Here is a 22501-nt window from a genome sequence, read left to right on the forward strand (position 1 = left end):
TCTACGATCAGTAGTTGTTTGGGGGTACATCTTTTTATATTGGCATCAATTTTATTACTACAGCTCGTTTTTCAAAGGCAATAAATCCCGCAAAAATTATGTAAAATTTCTCTATGTATATTTAGATATATTGTTGTTGAAAGTTCTATAAGATTTAAAAAATTTAGATAATGCAGGAAAACATTTCAAGTTTTTTTGGTCCCAGACAAGAACGTTTTGTTCAACTAATATATTGGTTAGTCGGAAAAGTTCTTTCGTGTTTCTAATCAAAATTTAACTTGTCTTTATATTTATAATAATAAATAAATAAACAAATATGTACCATTTTGGTCGACCACCTTTTGCCATTTTTCCGCTAGAGACATTATTCCATCAGTGTAAAACTTTCATCAGTGTAAATCGAAATTTCGAAATTTCCAGAACGGAAGCGAGCGAAGCATTGTTATGCTAAACGAACTGATGCAGCATTGTCTCCGAAAACTTTACATATTCCTTTAATAGCTTGTGTGGCATTTTTCCTTTTTTATAGAAAAATTTCAAAATATAGCGAATTTCTTCATTGTTTTCACTCATTTTGAACAGCTGCCACTTTATTTCAACCTCCCCGAATTTAATTTTTTTCTTGGATAAATGAAGCTTGAATCGTAAACTTTCCAACACTATATGATATGTCACAATGTAATTCGAAGGAAATTTAATGTTTAGGCAACTAAATAGCCATGCAACTCTAAATCTGTCATAGCTCTCATATAGCGGTCATAGCAGAAATCATTCGGCTATGGCAGAACTCTCAAGAAATTTTTATTTTTGGATGATGTTCCTTATTAACGCAATATTTAAATTTGTTGCCATTCTAATTAATCTCGTAATCTCTAGGTTGACAAACTCAAAAAACTATGGACCATATTTTGTATGAAATTTCCCAAATGCGGCCGCCAAACTTTAAATCATGCGTTGCTTTTAGGGCACCCTTTATAAACTTAGCCATGCAAATAACTTTATGCCATTTGCGATTTGCTTTTTTTTCACCCGTCTACGCAAATTTTCGATGACCCGGTGCAGTATTTCGGCTATAATGAGCGGAATAGTATCTTCGAGCTACTCGCGCGTTGTCGGTTGATTGGCGTAAATCTTTGACTTAACATACCGCCAGCGAAAATAATGTAAAGGCGTTAAGTCGCATGATCTTGGCGGTAATTTGACTGGACCACCAAGGCACCACGAACTTTTAAATCCCCTCATCTCTATTGGTAGACGCTGTATTTAGTGGAGACTTGAACAAAGTCGATCTGCAGTGAAGGCCAATAAAGGCCAAAATGAGAAACAAGTCAAAAAAAAAAGAGAAAAATTAACAGATCCTTTTCAGAATATAGAGCAAACCTTTCTGACATAGAAACATTTTTGTGAAAATTAATACCTTCATTCATTAATATTTATTTGTCGCCTTCCAAGTAACTTATGTCAACGACTTTACATCCTCGAAACACTTTTCATAAACACTCTTTGGGATGACCATCAGTTCCATCAGCGAATTTTGTTTTATCTCTTCGATAGACTGTTTAAGACACGGACGGGTTCCACGGATCGGTAATTTTAATTTGGGGAAAAAGAAAAAATCACACCGAACCAAATGTGGTGATTACGGTGGTTGATCAATGGTTTTTGGCTTTAAATTCGGACACAATCGTGGTTCGATGCGATGGTGCATTAACATTGTGTAAAATCCATGAATTGTTCTTCCACAGTTTCGGCCGTTTTCGGCGGATGCTTTTACGCAAACGCCTCTATACGTCTAAATACAACTCATTATTGACCACATGTCTGTTCAGAATAAATTAATGATGCACCAAACCACGAATCTCGAAAGAAACGATGAGGAGCACCTTGATTTTTGAGCGCCTTTGCCATGGTATTTTGGTTTCGTCTCGTTTTTCGAGACGATTTCGTTTGTTTGCATGTCGAACTTATAAATCCATGTCTCATCGGCAGTTATAGGCTACCCATGAATATGAGTTCGGAATTCGCACGATCAAGCATGTCCAAAGAGACCTGTTTACTGTACTCTTTTAGACAAAAAAAACAGCTTTATTGGTATGAGACTAGCAAGAACGCGCTTTATACCCAAATGTCTACCAAAATCATTCTAACACATTCTCTCTAACACTTGCCTGCAGATTTTCAATATTTTTATCACTTGAAGAGGTCGAAGATCTTCAAAAATCTCTTAACTTTAAGGCCTTTGTACCAGTTTTTTGATAAAACTGACTCTGAGTATGGTTAGAAATAGAAAATTTGAGACAAATTCTTTGTTCGATATTTTTATCCATTGTAAAAATCGCAACGCACTACTGAGGTGTACCGACTTAAGCAGCTGCTGTAAACAAACTGGTTGACGGATCCCGCTCATATTTGACATGGTAATTAAAGACAATCCTAGCAACTAATCAAACATATTTGATATTTGTTGGAAATATCATTTATACGGGAAATTTAGTTTTCCAAGAAATGAATACACAATCTCACTCTGATGTCCGTCTATAGTGCTAAGCATATCATAATTTTGCAGAAATGCGTTTTAAAACCACTAGCTGCCTGCAAACTATTGAATATAAAGTGCTGTTTACTGAAAGGGCCCCCAGTTAATTACTTTCATGATACATTTCATGAATATGAAATGCTATAATACCCGCTTGGCTCTCAGTCCACAAACAGAAGACGGAGGAGAAGAGTTAGATACAGTAGCTAGTATGACGGAATGATGACGAATTGGTTTCCAAAAATTACGCATGACATTAAAATGCTGATGAGGGTATCAGAGGCAAGAGAGCGTGAGCGAGAAAAAAGGTCGTTAAGCAACTTCAACGCTGCTGTGGAAAAAATGCAAATAACTTTCGAACTTTCGTTGATGTTACATCAAACTGACGAAACTTTATAAATTTGAGCGCACATTTTTTCACTTCTAATACTTTCGTGTTGTTTTTGTTTTTAATTTTATTTCTGCGTTTTTTTCATTTTCCAATTTCGCTTAGTGATTGCGACATCAAAAGGCGGCGGCGGCGGCGGCGGCAACCCTTATCAAATGCCTTTGTAGTCACAACTTTTTTACACGACGACGACGACAACTACAACAACAGCATTACGTCTGGCTAGCGGAGAGAATAACTGCGTTGCCAATTTCAAATTTCATTGCTTCATATTTCAATTTGGCTGGCGCATGCGGCGCTGTCACAACTTTTTTTCAATGCTCTTTTTAGTACTTTTTGGGCGCCTTGGCATTTCAACAGCTTTTGTGTGTGTGTGTGTAGTGCAGCATTTCAGCGTAGACTCCTCGACATTATATTTTGTTGTATGTATGTGTGTGTGATAGTTTGCATAACTTTTCCATTGAAATATCCAAAATATTGGCAAAGTTTTGTTAGCAAAGCACCGGCGCTCCTGGAACTCTCCTGCGGCGAAAAGGAATGAATGACAAAATTGCGAATGCCCGGCAACAATGATGACAGCAGTGAGAGCAAAAAAACAAGAAAAACAAAAACAAAACACTGTGAAACAATGCCGAAAAACAGAAATTGTTTTAGCAACAACAACAAAAAAGCAGCAGCCACAAAAAGGGCTGGGCTTGCGGTTTTTTGCCCGAAATGAGTTGGGAAGCTTGACGAAATTCCCTGGTAACGCATTTCACTAATAAATTGGTCAAAATTATTCCCAACTCTATTATGGATGACAGCAACAACAACAACAGCAATAGCAGCAGCAAAAACAGCAGCAACAACAACAACAACAACAACAAAATGAAGACCAACAACAGCAACCTCAGCACGTTGCCTCAGTAACGACAATGAGCGCCGCAATAGAAAACAACAACAGTAACAACAACAACAAGCATTCGAAAACAGCGTTGCCAACTACTCTAGCAACGCACCACACAAACAACGCCAATTCGATCATTTCATTCACCACTTTTTGTGCGCTGCGGCAGCTCGCTTTGTTCTGTTTTCTTTTTATTGTTCGCTCTCTCCAACATTTGTTTTGGATTTTTGCATTTTCAGCTTGGAAAATTCCTCTTGCGCCGGTTATGCGAACCTTCAGGGCATACTTAGCGTCACAAACGCGCCAAAAATAGTTTACGAAGCGAGAATTGATTGTGAATCTCCTGGAGATGAGTATGCGTGTTGACAGTTGGACAGTCTTTGTTGTTGGCAAATGTGAAATGTGTAATGCGTGTCGTAATTTTGTTGTTGTTTTGGAAATATGTTGTTCGTTTTTGAGTTGTGCGATATTAAGATATTACTTTGGTGTTCAGGGCAGCCGACAGCTATAAAAGTAATAAAAGCTCTTAAGGTTTTGAATAGGTACCAGGCTTTACGGAACTTTGGTTATGTGGATCATATTGTGGATCACCCTATAGTTAATGGTAGCTACTTAAAAGTATTGTATAAGAATTAAGCCAGATTAAATTTGTATTGAAACCGAAGTACCAAGCTTTATCAAAAAGCTCTGGGGGTTGGCTAGAAAAGCTCCGATAAATTTTTATTCAAAATTCAACTTTTGAGAACGGACATATTCATAAGAAGTTATATACATTCATTTTTAAAGCTTTTGAACGTCGAAAGTTTACGACTTGGAAAGCTATTGACAACTGTCCGTCGTAATGCGTAAAGCTTCTAAGTATGGATCGCTGGGTTGGTAGAAACTGTGACAGCCACAATCTAGCGAAAACTGTCTATCTTTTCTATATGTTTCCACCTCAACTTTAACTATGTAACTTTAACAAGTTCCGTTCTCCAAAATATTTAACCTCACCGCGTGAGCGCTAATGGTATAGTCCAGTTAGGAAACCTATCATTGCGGCTAAGAGCTAGCAGTTTAATGGACCTTTCAAGTTTCATTCTGGGCCAGAGGTCTTTCGAAACTGCACAAGTGCTGGTCGCCCGTTCCCACCACAGTCGGATCTACGTAATCGGAACGGACCCGAATTTTTACCCGGCCAAGACTGTCAACTCGGCAGAATTCTGCTGCTACAACAATAACCAACGCGTGAACGCCATATGCACCCGAATCTACGATGTATACTGGAGTTCTAACGATGCTGCTGAGATCAGATATCCAGACAAGTTTAGCAAAGTAGTAGCTTGATGCTACAACTCACTGTCCGCGAACTCAACAGTTACTGCTACCTCGCTGGATATCGGAAATGTTACTATGGGATCTTTAATGTATACAGTTTTCCAGAATCCGATAGCAGCCTACGCAATAATGCATCTCCCGTTATGCCCGGATCGAACTTCCTTAAAAACTTAACTTTAAAAAGTACTTAAAATTGTCTATCGTTTTAAATTTGAAGCAAAATAAGTACAATTGTTGCAAACATTATCGGCATAAATCATCCCTAGGGTCAGATGACACTGCAGTCCCAGTGCAATTTCGGTCGCACATCCGTGTCACAAGCAACTAAACACAAAAGAATTGGCAACCTAAGGCCACACTGAGGTTACAAAAGTCACTAAGTGACTACAGCAGTGCGTCTGCAACAACAACCACTAACAACTACACCAGTCCTCCGTTACGCGCACACAGATTGTGTCATAAATCATAAACTTCATTTCCTCTCGATTTTTCTGCAGCAAGTAAGAAGTAGATATTGATTTATGATCTGCAGCCAACACATGGGCAAAAACAAAGAAGAGTCACGCCTCGCATACACACACACACAGACACTCATATATATGAGCTAGTATGAAGAAATAGTATCATTTGTGCAGCACATGCTTTCGACTTTTTACATTAGTTAGCAAGCATTGGCCTTTATACCTAGTTGCCATTTCCAGCACTTGCTTGCACCACTTGTTTAGTTCATTCGCATTGCGAATATTGCAAGTTGTAATGCCATATGCCGCATACTTTCGCATGAAATGCTTGCAAATAAGCATCACTGACAATGTGGTTCTTGCATACCCACAGGCGCATAGACACAAAAACGCAGTCAAATGCCGGCATTGAACTTTGAACATTATCATGCCTGACATACTTGGTTGCACTGAGGCCTTCTGACTATTTTATTTGCCTTTCAAAGCAGTTGCTGTTGCCTGCGTCGCCACAGAGGAAATGACTTTCCAGTTTTGAGCTGCTATTTGCCCGGAAAGGTGTGGCGAAAGCGTTGGTGGTCGGTGATAATCGGTTTTATTAAGTTATAAGTCTTACAAAATGTGTTTAGTATTTCTTGGTTGTTAGTGATTTGCAGTTTTAGTTAAAAGCGACTGATATTTTTCTTCCTTGCATACATTGCAAAGCCTTACCATGTTCAATATGCTAAAAATAGCTTTTGAAAGATTTTAGTATTGCAGATTTCGGTTTTAAATGATGACTATTGTGTATAGAACGTAGTTCCTTAACATACATCTGTCAAAATGTTTAATAAACATCACTTTTCGTATTAAGTTTTTGGTATCTAGGCATAACTTTTTGGTCCAAGACCTCTTTATGGAGTCCCTGCAGTGAGAGACGATTAGTATATATTGAAGATGAACCATAAACCCGAATTTTGAAACCATTTTGCTGTATAACATGAAGTGGCATTTACAGAGACGGGGCTTGCCACACTCCAACCCTTCTCCAAGTCATCAAACTCTTTCCTCTAATCCGCCCTTAACACCACTTTTTCACATGAGGATTTTATGAAGAAATTACCCTTTTTATGCCCTGAACAGAGCACATCAAATTTGCCACGATGTTTGTAATACACAGTAGAAAATATCGGAGACCCTTCAAATAACAATAAAATTTAATATATAGATGTTCAGCGTGACTAGCTGAGTCGATTTAGACAGGTACCCTTGTATATTCGTCTGTCAGCCTGTAGATATGCTAACTAGTCGTTCAGTTTTTGAGATTTCGATCTGAAATTTTGCACAAAAACTCTCCAATATGTTGCTCGTTTGCCGAAACCGTCGGTATCGAACCATTAAAGCATATAGCTGTCATACAAACTGAAAGATCGGAATCAAGTGCTTGCATGGAAGCTTTTTTTCCGGGGTTTATGGAAAGCCCTTTTATTTGTCAAGTTATCTTGATGAAAGTTTTCACAGATTATTATCCAAGGTATTGCTATATTCTTCGAAAAACTTGATCAGATCGCTTCACTATAGCATATAGTTGCCTTACAAACTAAAAGATCGGTATGAAGTGCTTTTACGGAATGCTTTTTTTTGACGAAATATCTTCAAGAAATTGAAGATGGGTAATTAATTAAGGCAAAGGCACAATTTTTGAAGAAATTGCTTAGATTGGGTCACTATAGCATATAGCTGAGCGATCGGAATCAAGTGCTGGAAGATTGGAATGGAAGGATTTCGGTGGTAAGCCAAATTGGAGTAACAGAATTTGCTCCAAAGAAATTTTCAAGTACAAGAGCTTTTGAAGCTTTTCTTGAGTGCAAGAGAAAGAGAAAGAGAGTGCATTTTTGACACGTTTTCAGCTAATAGTTTCTCAAATAACACTACTATATGAGCTCTATTCCTCAGTTTTCGATTTAGAAGTAGAAGCATAAGCCAATATGTATATAGAAAAAAATTACAATAAAATAATCTCCACAAGCTTTGCTTTAACATAACCTCACGATGCGTAGAAATCCTTAAACGTTTTTCAATATACTAATTACCCGCCCAAAAATAATTGATCAACCTCAGTTAACATGCTGGTTCTCTTCTTAGCTTAAAAAATTGCAAATGAAGCTAATTAAAATAGTCATAAATTCCACAGGCACTCTAAATCCCGAACATTTATTGATATGCTTTTCTTCTCTTTTTCATTTCCCTGCTTACAGGCCATGGTGCTGCCGCCGCTGGCGAAATGGCCATACGAAAATGGCTTTACATTTACAACGTGGTTTCGTTTGGATCCTATTAATTCGGTGAATATCGAGCGCGAGAAGCCCTACCTCTATTGGTGAGTACACAAAGACGCAAACACACAAACATACACATACACATACACACATACCGAATCTGTAACAAATCTTCAAACACGATAATAACTGTACTGTAAACGCTCTCGGGCAGGTTTTCACTTAGTACATTTCCAGCGGCAACTCTTAAAGCTATACATACATTTTTCTCAATGTCGTCTTTATTACTTTCATGCTCTTTTATGCATTCGCTTTGCCCACCATTTTCATTTTCATTTTCATTTACGTTTCATTTCTTGCTTTTGTTCGCTGTTCCGTTATTTCATCTTAATGGTATACCATTTGATTTAATTAATTTGAAATATTGCTGCAATTTGCAATTCATTAATTCCGCCCCGGTCAGCTGGGCAGCGATACTCATTGTAACGGTACTCACACCGTTCATTTCATTTATGAGTGTGCCAAAGTCCTGCTGCTGCTGCTTCGGCTTCGGCTACTACTTTCAAGCATTCGCAACTAATTTGCCTCATTTTCTTCTTCGCTTCATTCACTTTGCTCAAATTTCTGCTTTGGCTTCATGGCTATTGTCGCCCTGATTTCCTAGCAACACACACACACATACTCTCACATCTCTCTATCATTTGCGAATTTGTGAAAATTTTTGTTTCAATTTTGCTTATTCTCATTCTCATTCCAGTTTTAAAACATCGAAAGGCGTCGGCTATACAGCACATTTTGTTGGCAATTGTCTGGTGCTTACATCGATGAAAGTCAAAGGCAAAGGTTTCCAGCATTGTGTGAAGTATGAATTTCAACCGAGAAAGGTGAGTACTACCACATTGGTTATAAGCACTGGGTGGGGGTGTTTCCATTTTTTTTTCTAATTTTAGTGCTTACAATATTTCGTCTTTTATGAGTGCTTTAGTTGTAATGTTAGTTAGTAGGTGTGAGTTTTGACATGAAGTCACGCTCACTCGGTGTAATTGGTGCAATTATGGATAGTGCTTTGACATTCGAAATTTTCATGGTGTGAAATTTCAGAGTTTTCGCTTAGTTACCACCATTTCCGAGATATACTTAATAGCTCTTTCATGCAAATTTCATTATGATATTAACCCCTCGAGTTACGCGCAAAAAGGGTTCTGGGCACTGCAACCCAAATAACTATTCAATGAGTTAAAGAAAATTAATAGCTGAACTTAAATTCGGTTTCCACTATTGCCGTCCCTTCCAGAGGTGAGTAGTAAGCGGGTGAGGTGAATAGGGACACAGAGGAATGCCTCTATATGGATGGATCCGAACTAGATAATCGAGTGATGAGAGGTGGTCTTTTCGGTACAATTATATACCAGTATCGCCTCCTATCTACCAAACCGCTGCAGTATTTTCCAAGTCAGCCTTTTTTTCTAACTCAGAATGTGCTCACAACAAGGAATATATTTAAATATGCAGATTGCCAAGCAGCTTTGAAATTATTAAAGTCTCTTACGAGTTCAACGAAGATAGTGTAAGAATGCCTTGCTCCTTTGATGGATGTAAATCTGCAACGGATTCCCGAACTGTGAAGCCTGGTAACTGTGAGCAAATAAACTAGCCAGATTAGCCCTTAAAGTTGAATTTCCGAAAAGAGGGAATTTATATGCCTTTGGCTAAGGTTACAAATAGAGCTGAGACTCGGTGGCGTCAATCCCTAACTACATAACTGTCTAATTGACAGACATGCCGGCAGACTGAGAAATCCATACAATAACCTCTTGTTGCAGCAGTCAAGATGTGGAAAAAGCTTTGTATTGGAAAATTATAGCAACTATCGTTCGAGGTATCCTAAGTGATGAACGAATGTTGCAAAGATAAAACTTAATGTACTGATGAACTTCATCAGAATCACGGGGTGGTTCAGACAAAACATAATTAAGTGGAGGGATTTAAATCGCGGTGGTTTCACATTGAATCTTCTAAAGGCCTAGTCTTATTGTTTTTGTATAAAAAATTGTATAAGGATAGTTTTATGTTTAGTTACTTTCATGTCGAATTCTATCCGCGAAGAATTACTAAAGATGAGTTTTTAGTGGGTTTTAAGCTATTTAAGAAACATTTTTAAAAGCTTTCAAACTAGTCCCCAACTCTAATCTCTTTTTACAATATTGTATTGTTATCACCTTGTTTTGTTCTTCTGTTTTTATTGCAGTGGTACATGATTGCCATAGTGTACATATATAATCGTTGGACGAAAAGCGAAATAAAGTGCCTCGTTAATGGACAATTGGCGTCCAGTACCGAAATGGCGTGGTTCGTTTCCACAAACGATGTGAGTACCAGCAGACAACTTTGTTAATAAACTTTTATTTTATTATTATTTTAACAAAATGTGCGTCAACGCGCTTTACTTGCAGCCATTTGACAAGTGTTACATCGGCGCAACGCCCGAACTGGATGAGGAGCGTGTCTTTTGCGGGCAAATGTCGGCGATTTATCTTTTCAGCGAAGCGCTGACAACGCAGCAGATTTGCGCGATGCATCGCTTGGGGCCCGGTTATAAGGTGAGTGAAATTAAATTTATAAAAAATATATACAAAAAAATTATATAAAAATAATATACAAATTATAAAATATAAAAAAATTACAAAAATTTTAATTAAAAATATAGATCTTAAATGAATAAATTAATTAAGCGAAATATATTTATTAAACACAGTCAGTAAAGAAAAACCTTAAAAAATGTATATAAAAAAGTAAACAAAATATACCAAATATAAATTTCAAATACAAATTATAAAATTAAATAAAAAATACGAAAAATATATGTATTAAAAATATAATAAATTTTAAATGTTGGATAATTTGTACAATAATAAATATTTCAATGTCAGTAAATGAAATAAAATATACTAAAAACTATACTATAATATACTAAAAAATATATAAAAATGAATTAATAAAATATAAAAAATATAAAAATATATAATTTTCAAATAAAAAATGTAGAATTGGATGAGAAATAAAATAAAATACAGAAAATATAAGTAATAAGAAATATTGATTTTAAAAATGTAGCATAACACAATAAAAAAAAAATTAACATTTCAGAAAATAAAATATACTTAAAAAAATATGTAAAAAATTAAATAAAATATAAAAAATATCAAAATATATATAACTGAAGTTAAAAATTTAAAATTTGAAAAAAAAAATAAAAAAAAGTATATGTATTAAAAAATAATAATTTTTTATTTTTTTTTGTAGTTAATACCATGAACAAATTTTAAATTCTAATAAATAAAATACACGAAACTAAAGAATTATAATAAAAAATATTTTTAAATATAAAACAGAAATCAAAATATAATCAATATAAATTTTTTTTTTCGTTTAAATAAAAGTTTAATGGTAAAATTATAAATATAACAAAATAGCTGCACCAAATTAAAAGTAAAAATCCTTTGAAAGTGTATTTGTTATAAATATCAAATACTTAAAATAAAAAAAAATATAAATTTATAAAATTATAACACATAAATAAATTTTAATAATATTTTTATAAAAATAATTTTTTTTATACATTGAAAAATAGCAAAAAAAATTAATTTAAAATATAAAATAAAAAATTTGAATTAATCAAATAGTTTCAAGAAAGTTTTTGGTATAAATATTAATATCTATTTAAAAAAAAAGAAAAAAAAAAGTTTCATTGGCTTAAAATTTGATTTTGCTTTCTGAAAAATAAGGAAAAAATTATACTAAAAAATATCAAAAAAAAAAAAATAAACAGATAAATTATTTTGATAAAATGTTTAAAACCAAATCTTTTAAAATTAACAAAAAAAAAAATAATGTATTTTAAAATATAAAATAATTAAATTTAAATTAATACAATTGTTTCGAAAAAACTTAAAATTTAGTACCTATTTTATCTTTTTTTTCAATATTTTGTTTTTTTTTTAGATTTTTTTTCTGAAAAACAAAAAAATATACAAAAAAAAATTAAAAAAATAAACAGATAAATTAAAAAAATTTAAATAATAAGTGTAGAATCAAGAATAAAAAAAAATTAAATTATTTAAATAAAAACTGAACAAAATAAATTCATAAAAATATGAACTAATATATTTTTCACCACACTGGGCGTTTACGTTTAGTATATAGGCTAAAACCGATGTAAGCTTTATTATCCTCTGTTTTATTGTAAAGCTATAGAAACGACAGCACAACTACAAAGCAAAATAAACTCACCATTGTCACTTTGTTCTTTTTCTTCTTCTCTTTACGCGCAACTCCTACTCGCTCAACATGCTTCTACCGCACATGCCAACAAAAAAAAAACAAAAAAACGCAAATACTATAACAACGCTAAAATGTTTACCGCTAACTGTACAAATTGTTAAAAAAATTATAAAATTAATTTTTCCACAAAAATATTTTAATTTTTAAATTTTACGAACTATAAACCGCACAAAAAAAATTACACTAATTGCTAATATAATGCTAATTAAATTTCAAAATTTCTCATCTTCGAAATTTCTATTTCGCAATTCGAAATTCCATCAACAACGCAACGCACACACAGTCACAATTCCGCTTCGACAACGAGTGCTATCTGAACCTGCCGGACAATCACAAACGGGTGAGTCAGAACAACAACAACAACAGCAACAACACTATATCGACGACGGTGCTGCTCGCTGAACAAGAGGCGCAAGCCATCGACTGGGCCGATGAGAAGCTCGATTTGAGTGCGGCCTTTGCGAAAGTACGTGCTGTGCTCTCAGCACGTAACGCCTCGGCCAATGCGGTGCTCAATGCGCTGGGCGGTGTCGTGGTCGTCGATCAGACGTCCGGTGGCGCTGCGGCCACGGCCGGCACAGGCGCCACACAGCCGACAGCGGCGGCGAACGCCAACAGCGCTGGCGGAAATAATACAGCGACGAATGCAAACAACAATCAATTTGGTGGCGCTGCGGGCGCTAGTGACAACAACAAAATCATCACAGATCCTTTGTGTCATTTGCCAACCGGAAATACATCCTTTGGTATTTATTTGTTTCAATTTATTTGTTTATACTTTTATTGTTGCTTTCTTACCCATTCTTTGTTTGTGCGTAGTGTTTTCTACTTAATTTTATGACATTTTATTCTTTGTTATTTATTTTTATTTACTTAATTTGTTTTTGTTTTTCTTTATTGCATGTGATCTTTTTCTTTTTTGTAGAGCAATTGCGTCGCATTTCGTCGACTTCCGCCTCCGGTTTGGAGCTTTTGAGAGGATACACCAGTCAGACCGAAGAAATTACTCAGCTTAAAGCTGTAAGCATTTTATATTTTTACATTCTTCTTTTCTTGCATATTCATTTCTTATGTTCTGTGTATATGTGAGTTCTCCTTCGCCAAAAAAAAATCACTTTTTTTTATTTTTCGCAAACGCTTATTAGCAAACTTTCGACGTGTAAAGCACAGTCTGGTGTGTTTGTGTGGCTTTCAAATACATTTTATTGAGTTTTCACTTAAATTTCCGATTTTTTGCCTGTAGTAAAGCTTTAAACAATATTTTTAGAATTTAATAGTCGATAATGAGTTCTTTGTGCAGGGTTTTCAGTTTGTAAATAATATTTTTTTATTTTTTTGACTCGAATTCAACTCACTGCTTTCGCTTAAAGTATAAAAATAGTGAATGTATTGATTTGTTAGTTTCAATATTTGTTTTTTGTTAACACTTCTCCAACGCTTTGTAAATAAAAAATATTTTATTCCATTTTTTAATAGCTCAAGCTTCACTGAGGTGTATAAAGTGCAAGCAACTGTCTGGATCAAAGCTTTCAACTAACAAACCGTGTTGAGAAGCTTCAAATATACTCTTATTTTCGAATGATAAATTTATTTTAAATTTATTTAAAAATTTATTTTAAATTTTGATTTGGAGTCCCTCAACATTTTTATAAAAGTTTATATATATGAATTAATTTAAATCAATCTTAATTACTTAATTCAATTATGTTCCTTGCTAGCTATACCAGTCTAAACTCGTCTTATTTCACTTTTCCAACACATCTTTTGTATATGCCTATACGAAGAGTTTAAGATTTCACCCTTAGAAAGGAAGATCATAATAAATTTAAGGGCCTCAAATATTTTTTCAGAAAATTTTTTAAATTTTTGGTACAGGAAACAGTTGGCTGATGAGCAGTGCTACCAATATTATCTATCTTTGTGTAAGTTTTTATAAGAAAAAAATATTTCCTTCGCATAAGTTTTGAGCTTAGGATCTGTTTTCCATTAATTTAACGAAGAAGCGTTAAAGATATCATTATTAGGGTGTAACCGAAAATTTCATGTTCTTGCAACTTTCAATGAACCAAGCCAGTGAAATATCTTCAGGTGTAGGAAAACATTGCTCCGAATGAATTTAACATTCACTGTGAAATCCTGAAATTTCTCTTTTAGGTACATATGTATAAGTGAGATAGACATAATGCGAGTATTCTAGTTTTTGCCAATATTATATATCACTAACAAAAATAGATGCTCTCTAAGTTTTATTTTTTTTATTTTATTTAGCTCACACACCATAACCAATATACATACGAGGTGTGTTCAAAAAGTATCGCGAATTTTGTGTTTTTTCAAAAATTATTTATTTATTCATGAATATCTATATTGTCCCCTTAAAAGTAATCCCCATGTTATATGTATATATACTTGTGCCAACGGTTTTTCCAATCTTCAAAGCACTTCAAAAATCATTTTTTTTTTTATATTCTTCAGCTCCTCCTTCGATGCCGTTTTTATCTCGTCAAGAGAAGCGTAACGTCGTCCTTTCATCGGCCTCTTCAGTTTAGGGAACAAGAAAAAGTCACAGGGGGCTAGATCTGGGAAATACGGTGGCTGCGGCATCATTAGTGTGCTATTTTTGGCCAAAAAAAACAAGCAACGCTGTGTGTGAGCAGGGGCGTTATCGGGCGTTTCTGGCGGATTGCTTCGCGCAAATTGCGCATAACTTGCAGGTAATATTCCTTATTGACCGTTCTTCCCTGTGGCAAGAACTTATGATGCACCACGCCTCTGCAATCGAAGAAAACTGTCAGCAAATCTTTCGCGATACTTTTTGAACACACCTCGTATTCCAGCAATAACGTGCCGAATATTCTCTTTCAAGCTGTTAATCGCCTCTGGTTCTTCTACTTAGAAAAGCAACTTCACATAACCACACAAAAAAAGTATCGCGGTGTTAAATCTAACGTTCTTGGAGGGCACCTTCAAGCATTCACCAAAATTTTCCTTCAATAAAATGATTGTTTCGTTTGCTGTATGGCCGTCTTTATGGAACTAAGGCTCGTGCAGATCAACCAATTAAATTAAGACAAGAAGGAATGATTTCTCTATAACATTAACCCTTGACTATAATGATCGGCTACATTTTTGAAGAAATATGGACCAATATTTCCTTCTGTCCATAAAGCACACCAGTTTTTTAAGAATGTAATGGCGTCTAACTCCAAATGCGACAAGTTTGTTTATTAACCATTTCGGTACGAGCGTCGACTATAGTTGGCAGCCAAGAATTTTATCTTATTTCTTATCTCTTACATACCGCCTGTAATGTAAAACAAGCTTTCAGTGTTTCAAGGCTTTTCTTATCACACATCTTTCGACAAACGAGGCAGCGCGCGGACGGTGAATGCCGGCCGTGGGCAACGTTTTTTGGCCGATTGGTGCCTTACCGAAGTGGTTAACGTACCCATTCCACCAAAAGTGAGTTTCATCGCTGAACATAGTTCTGTTGTGAAAATTGGATTTGGAGACCCTCTCGTTTTGAGCCCTTTTACTGAACGGTATACGCGCTTGACGGACGTTTGGCTTAAATTCATATACGGGATGGACTTTGACAGCCCGAAACCCCAGATCCTATTATAAAATCTGCATAAAGTGGAAGGGTACAGCTCGAATAGTTACGAGCAATGGCGAATGGACTTATTTAAAACTTATTCGATACTCTGCTTCATAGCGGCAATAGCGCACTTCTAGGTTCTATCGCTTTGATATTGACAGGGTTTTATTTAATATTGTACTTATTTTGTATTTATAAAAGCACGTTTTAAACATATATGTTAAGGAAAGTAGAATGGAAATTAAGCAAATCTAAATTTCAAGTTTTAAAATGAAATTAATTCGAAAATTGTTCCTTACTTTAAGAAATCCAAAACTCAAAATTATGCTTTACATTGAAACAAAAAACAAATTTTAATATGTTTTACGGCTCAAATACGAAAAGTTAACTTCAAAATAATACTAAACATGTTCTAGAAGAAAATTTATTATTTTTAAAATCAAACTTTAAAAGCTAGAACTACGGTTCCAAGCAAAATGTTTTGAAATGCAAACGCCGCTACTGAATTTAATTTTCATAGAAAATTTCTTTACACCCACCACATTGTTATTGCAGTTGCAAGGCAAACGAAAAACTTTACAAAAATCATGCATGCACCTCACGAGGCGAAGCAATTAAAAGTTTAACATAACCGTATCCCTAAAGCAACATGAATGAACAGATACATAGAAAGAAGGCAAGCGGATAGAGAGAGAATATGCGCAAATGTTGTGTAAAAGCAAAAGCGTGTGCAAAACTCTAAGCAAACGCTTATTGCAACAAATAACTTTCAATGCGAGAAATCGACTTTTTCAATGCTTTGCAGCAGCTCAAGTGCAAATGGGCGCCTACAAGCGCACACGTGTGCCTGCTGCATGTGTCTGCAAGCGCAAATACAAGCACAAGGATGCGATATTCCACTCACACTTTTTTCAATTATTGAAATTATTAGAGCATGAAATTCACGCGCTCGCAATTAATTGAGTTGCAAGGCGGCGCAGCGCAGCGTGCTGCCGCTTTTCCACATCATCATGCCGCTCAATCGCAAACACATACACACACACTCACATACATGTATGTATGTAGCAGAAATGTTGAGTAATTCACTTGAGTGTTGTAAATGTATTTGTATTATACTGACACAAGCGCTGCGGCCTTAACTCCCGCGTGTGTTGTGCTACCAGTTGAATGCGCCACGCGAAGCAAGCTTTGCCTGCAACAACAACAGCAGCAAAAAGTTACGTCCTTCACTTGGCCTTTGAGACCTACACGCCTACCGAGAGCGTCTTGTAGGCGTGCCACTGTGTCTGCACAGCTGCATTCAGTGGCATTGCAGCGGAAATTGTTAGCATACTTCAGGGCGCATAGGCGCACTGTGCGCCGTGAGTGCGAAACTTTAGTGATTGGTGGAGATTTTACTAACTTTCGGGGTGAAATTAATTTAATACGAAGGTAGTACAGCTTTATTTTCATTTCAGCAGCGCTTTCCAGTTGTTTTTGTGCAATTTCATTGTATTTGCAATTATTTTTTAATACTCCCTACATTTGCTCTTCAGAATTCCAAACATTTTTCAGCTCAACAATTTATATTAAGCAGTTAAGCTGGCAATTATTAATGTGTATTTTGTATTTGTAATATATATACAATACATGTACATGCACAAACACATATGTGTATAAAAACAAATGTATATGTGTTCACACTACCCTTTAGGGATTTGTGTATAAATATGAATACAATTAACATGCTCTTGCATCGATTATGCACTCGAAAGCAATTAAGCACTTGAGTGCTTTGCAGCTTTTCCACTTTTAGCACATTGCCACACACTCTTCCTGCCACCTACAAGCCGCGCTCTGTACCGTTGTTTTGTCTCATAATTTGCCATGCTTTGTTCCGGCTGCAGCTATTTCTGGTCTAATAATGCTAGCTGGGGGCTTACTGCAAGCATTATACTTAGTCCAGCGTGAAATGTTGAGGAGCGGCAAATAGCAGCAGCAGAATTTGAAGAAAGCGGCTTATCGATTACCCATGTACACACCATAAACATATGTATGTGTCCTTATGTATATATATGCTTGCAGTGCAAGTGGCTGCTGCCTGCATTTTCGAGTGTTTCAAAACAAAATGGAGAGCACAACAAGCAGTCAGCTTTATTGACGGCTTATAACGTGCATTATATCAGCTGGGTGAAGTAATATTCTTGTGTGCATATATACATATGTATGTATATACAATTATTGCTAGTATAAAATCGTTGCAGAATTTGTGAGAAAATTCAAAAATTTGCTGGCCAACTACAGCCGCAAACTACTAAAAAGCAACCCCAAAAGTTTAAATATTTTTAGAGGCAAAGTTATTATATTAGAATGGATGTAAAAAGTCAATTGAATAGAAATGTATTTTACTGTGGTAGGTTCTTACCTACCACAGTAAAATTCATTTTCTTGGCCAAATTCGTTTTTCTCATTCAACATATCTGTAATTCCCTTCAAGGGTGATTATGGCGACCCTCCAACTTTTGGATACCATTTTTGTAGAACTATTTGTACTTTGCTTCAAAATATGCCTCTGTTTTGGCGGTCAAATCTTTATTCCACGAAAATTTTTACTCAGCGAGCATTCTCTTGAGATTTGAGAAAAGGAAATAGTCGCTGTGGGCCTGATTTGGAGAATACGGTGTATACGGAAGTAATCCGAAGCTCAATTCCATAATTTTGCTATCATTTTCACCAACTTGTAACACAATGCATTGTCTTGGTGAAACAACCACTTTTTTTTCTTCACATGCGGTCATTTTTCGACGATTTCATCCTTCAAACGGTTTATTAATGCTATGCAATAGTCGCTCTTGGTGGTCCTTCCTTTTTCAAGGTATTCAACAAAAAAAAGTCAATATGCTTCTTAAAATATAGATGCCATAATCTTGCCAGCGGACTGCTGCGTTTTCCACGCTTTGGAAAGGGGCATTCGTGTGCAGTCCACTCCGAAGACTGTCGATTGATCTTCGAAGTGAAATGATTGAGCCCTGTTTCATCCATTGAACCAACTCGTCGTTGTTTTTGAACAAAAGTGGCACTCAGATTTCACGCTATCACGAACAGCTTCACTTCAGGGTCATCAAAAATTATTTTATGGCCTTTTTTGATATTTTGTGGGTAATAGCCTCGTTTGTGGTTTAGGTCATTTTTGGTCTCTTTACTAGTGTTACACCAAAAGTACTTATAGTTTGTTCGATTCGCTGGAGAGACACGATTGTGTTTATAATTTGGGCTAAATTACGCGACATAATTGTGGCAGATTAACACCTATCGCAGCGTAAATTTGTTTAATATTTTTCGGGCAACACTCTCTTAACTTTTATTTATTAGTAAATGTCAAATATTAGGATTTTTATGAAACTTTAATTTTGATTACTAATATTTTTTTGAACATTATATCCTCAGTAGTACAAAAAATAAATCGCAAATTGGGTTGGACATCGTGAAGACCAATACTACCGTTTAGATAGGTTAACTGAAATGTTTAGTTTGATGAAGGAACTTTATAATGACATATGCTAAATAGCAAATTTGCTTTAAAAACTTGCGTTTTTAGACTGGTGCTTATGTGATCTCGTTTCGATGGTTTTGAAGCACACTTAGTGTAAGATTTAAAGAAAAATGTCTGCATTCCTGAATATTTCGTGAATTTATATTTTTCAAAATGTCATACAATTCATACCAACAGAGCTTACAGTACGAGTATATCCATAAACGCATTTTCTCGAAACAGTTTTTTATTATTTTTAATATGCTTTATGATTACTCGGCAATAAATAATCAAGTCGCCATCAAATTTTTTCTGTATATTCTCAATATTATGCTCTATGATAGACCTAAAACGACCAAATTTTAGGTAATATTTTTGAATTTTTTTTCGACCAGTGGTTTGATAATGTCTTCTTGACAAAGGCTTAATCCACGGACAAATTCGGATGACATTTTCGTTTTTAGCCAAGTTAGAGCACTTGTGATTCGAAAATATTTTATTATATTGTATAAAGTTGGTGCAAATAGCGAAATAATTTCAGTTGTAATTCACAGCAAGAAATTTTCTCAAATTCCCCAAATAGTTTACGTTTAGCAGAAAAATCCACCCAACTTTCATTTGTATTATTATTTTTTTATTAAAATTTTTTTTCTTATTTTTTTTATTTCAGTTTCTCTTTCATTATTTTTATGAAGTCCGCAAAAACAGTTATGATTTATATATGAATGTGAAGAATTTATTTTTCAGCTGACAAATAATTGTCTTCAATTGAGAGCCAGTGTACACAACGCATTGACAAAAAAGCGTTAAAAATGTTAAAATAATTTTGTTTTAACATACGGCAACGCCTGCTGACATTAATGACATATTTACTGCCAAATTTTTTCCATGCAAAATGTATTCATAAAAGCCACTCGCTCGCTGTAGGTGGCGTGAATGTGTAAAATTTTATTATTATTGTTATTGTACGGCCAACGCAAGAGTCAATCAAATTTTTTCTTAACTTTTTTGTTGTATATTTTATTATAACTGCGTGAAAGTTATGATAGCGCTTTTCATAATTTGACATTCAAGTTTTTTATGTAGTGTAAATTTGAATTATTTACCGTTACACGCGCACTTGTAATAAAATGAATTTTGTTTTTGCAATTTGTTTACTTTTTTCGCAAATAATAAGCTTTACACCACGCCAGCAGCTTTAATTTATTATGTGTATACCGTTATTTCATTTAATTCTTTTATAACTCTTCGTCTTTGTTTTTGTTATTTTTGTCTTTTTTTAATTACCAAACGAAATCAAGTGTTTTTCCCTCAGCAAAGTAAATGTTAAGTGACAACACACATAATCAATGCAACTGTACAGCAGTGTCAAAACAACAAAAACAAAAACTAATAATAATAATAACAGTAAAGTAAGAAAACAAAACAGAAAAACAAAATTGAGCAGCAAATCGAGCTGAGCCGCACCATTTCGCAAGCGCACCGTCATTTTACCGCCTAAACGTCCAACGATTTGTGTCCTTCAACTGCTTTAAAGCATTATTACTTACTTACATACATACATATGTACATGTGTAAAAACATTTATGTATATACAAACATGCAACAAAAGCACACATGTTTCTATCATATTTTTTACTAATTTGTTCCTTTCTCTAATTATTTTCAATTATTTTTCGCAACGCTATGGCAACCCTCTTATGCGCTTATGTGTACAACTCAACGAAACACACACATACACACGTCTACATGCATATATTGGCGCTGCAGGTACTCTACGATGGCAAATTGTCAAATGCCATCGTCTTCATGTACAATCCAGTGGCAACCGATGGCCAGCTGTGTCTACAATCCGCACCCAAAGGGAATGTTTCATACTTTGTACATACACCGCATGCACTTATGTTACAGGTAAGTCGAGCGAAATGCTAAAAAAATTCTATTTTTATGTAATTTATTTATTAATTATTATACCTATATTATATATCAAGGTATATAAGACTATTCTATATAATAAGTAGTAAGAAAACGAAAAGAAAACTAGAAGTAACGCTAACTTCGGCTTCACCGAATCTAAATTCCCTTCACAAAAAAAAGAAGTTTTAATAAAAAAATATTTATTTCGATAATCAGTTTGTATGCCAGTGATATGATATAGTGTGCCGATCTGGAAAATATATTCGGAGATTTTGACAAATATTCATGTAAAATTTCGTGAAGATATCTTAACAAATAAAAAAGTTTTCCATACAAGGACGATATTTGGAGGTCCGATTGAAAGCTTTATTGGAATATGGTAGTTTTGCGTTAGATTATATTATTATTATATTATATTATAATTTTGAACATATCTCATCAAAAGTTTTCAATACAAGGACGTGATTTCGATCATCAGTTTCTATTGCAGCGATATAATATAGTGGGGCCGATCTGTTCGAAGATTACAATGTTAACTTTGACTTATATTTGTGTCAAATTTCGTGACGAATGAGCAGTTTCTAGGAATGAGAAATCAGTGTACAAAATTTCAGTACAAAATCTCAAACACTGAGGGACTAGTTTGCCTCCGGACAGAGGAACATGGCTAAATCGACTCACAGACTTTATAAAGTCTCCGATGTTTCCTTTTATTTTTTCGTTCATTGGGAGATTTTATGTAAAAACGTTAACCCAATGCTATTCAGCTCTCTCTCTTTATTGTAAGAATAATTTTGATTGGTTTTACTATATACTCGTATTCATAATATTTTAACAGCTCTTAAAGTCAAGCAACACTAACGTGTTCTATTGTATTTTGGAACTAATATGAGACTAAGCTTAGTATGAAACCTTACAGCATACCACAGAGCACATGATAATAGATATAATTTTTTAGTATAACTCTGCCCAACTAACCCATTCACACTACGATTCAAATCCTAAATCTTATAAGAAGAAGCTAGAAACTCAGTAAGTTCCTTCAGAAATAGTTTTGAAATGTTTTCTTGCCGCTTCAACTAAAACAACATAACCAGGCTTGAGGCGTTTGAGTCGCCTTGGTGGTCCATCTTTAGAAGATTCAAAACCAACATTCGATTCTTCCTGCTTCTTCATACGAAGGCTTTCAGACCTTTTGGCTTTCGTCTCTAATCGAGCTTGAGCAAATTACAAATAAATAAAGCACTAAATGATAACGCCAGAAAAGAATTACGAGGCTTTAGAAACTTTG

At 34.8% G+C, this 22501-nt stretch overlaps 1 protein-coding gene across 15 annotated transcripts in view; it reads left to right on the top strand.

The window, feature by feature from the left end:
* Positions 1 to 22501, top strand: part of LOC105223170 (neurobeachin) — a 569805-nt gene that overhangs the window by 479440 nt on the left and 67864 nt on the right. For 10 of the 15 annotated variants that reach the window (XM_049455300.1, XM_049455296.1, XM_049455295.1 and 7 more), the window contains 7 exons: positions 7823 to 7944; positions 8601 to 8727; positions 10092 to 10211; positions 10297 to 10443; positions 12468 to 12930; positions 13110 to 13204; positions 21064 to 21204. In XM_049455300.1, coding sequence (XP_049311257.1) covers positions 7823 to 7944; positions 8601 to 8727; positions 10092 to 10211; positions 10297 to 10443; positions 12468 to 12930; positions 13110 to 13204; positions 21064 to 21204 — 1215 coding nt within the window. The remainder of the gene's footprint in view (positions 1 to 7822; positions 7945 to 8600; positions 8728 to 10091; positions 10212 to 10296; positions 10444 to 12467; positions 12931 to 13109; positions 13205 to 21063; positions 21205 to 22501) is intronic. The other 5 variants (XM_049455302.1, XM_049455303.1, XM_049455304.1 and 2 more) reach the window with 1 other exon arrangement.

The sequence above is a fragment of the Bactrocera dorsalis genome, chromosome 4, assembly GCF_023373825.1.
Source record: "Bactrocera dorsalis isolate Fly_Bdor chromosome 4, ASM2337382v1, whole genome shotgun sequence".
Taxonomy (NCBI): domain Eukaryota; kingdom Metazoa; phylum Arthropoda; class Insecta; order Diptera; family Tephritidae; genus Bactrocera; species Bactrocera dorsalis.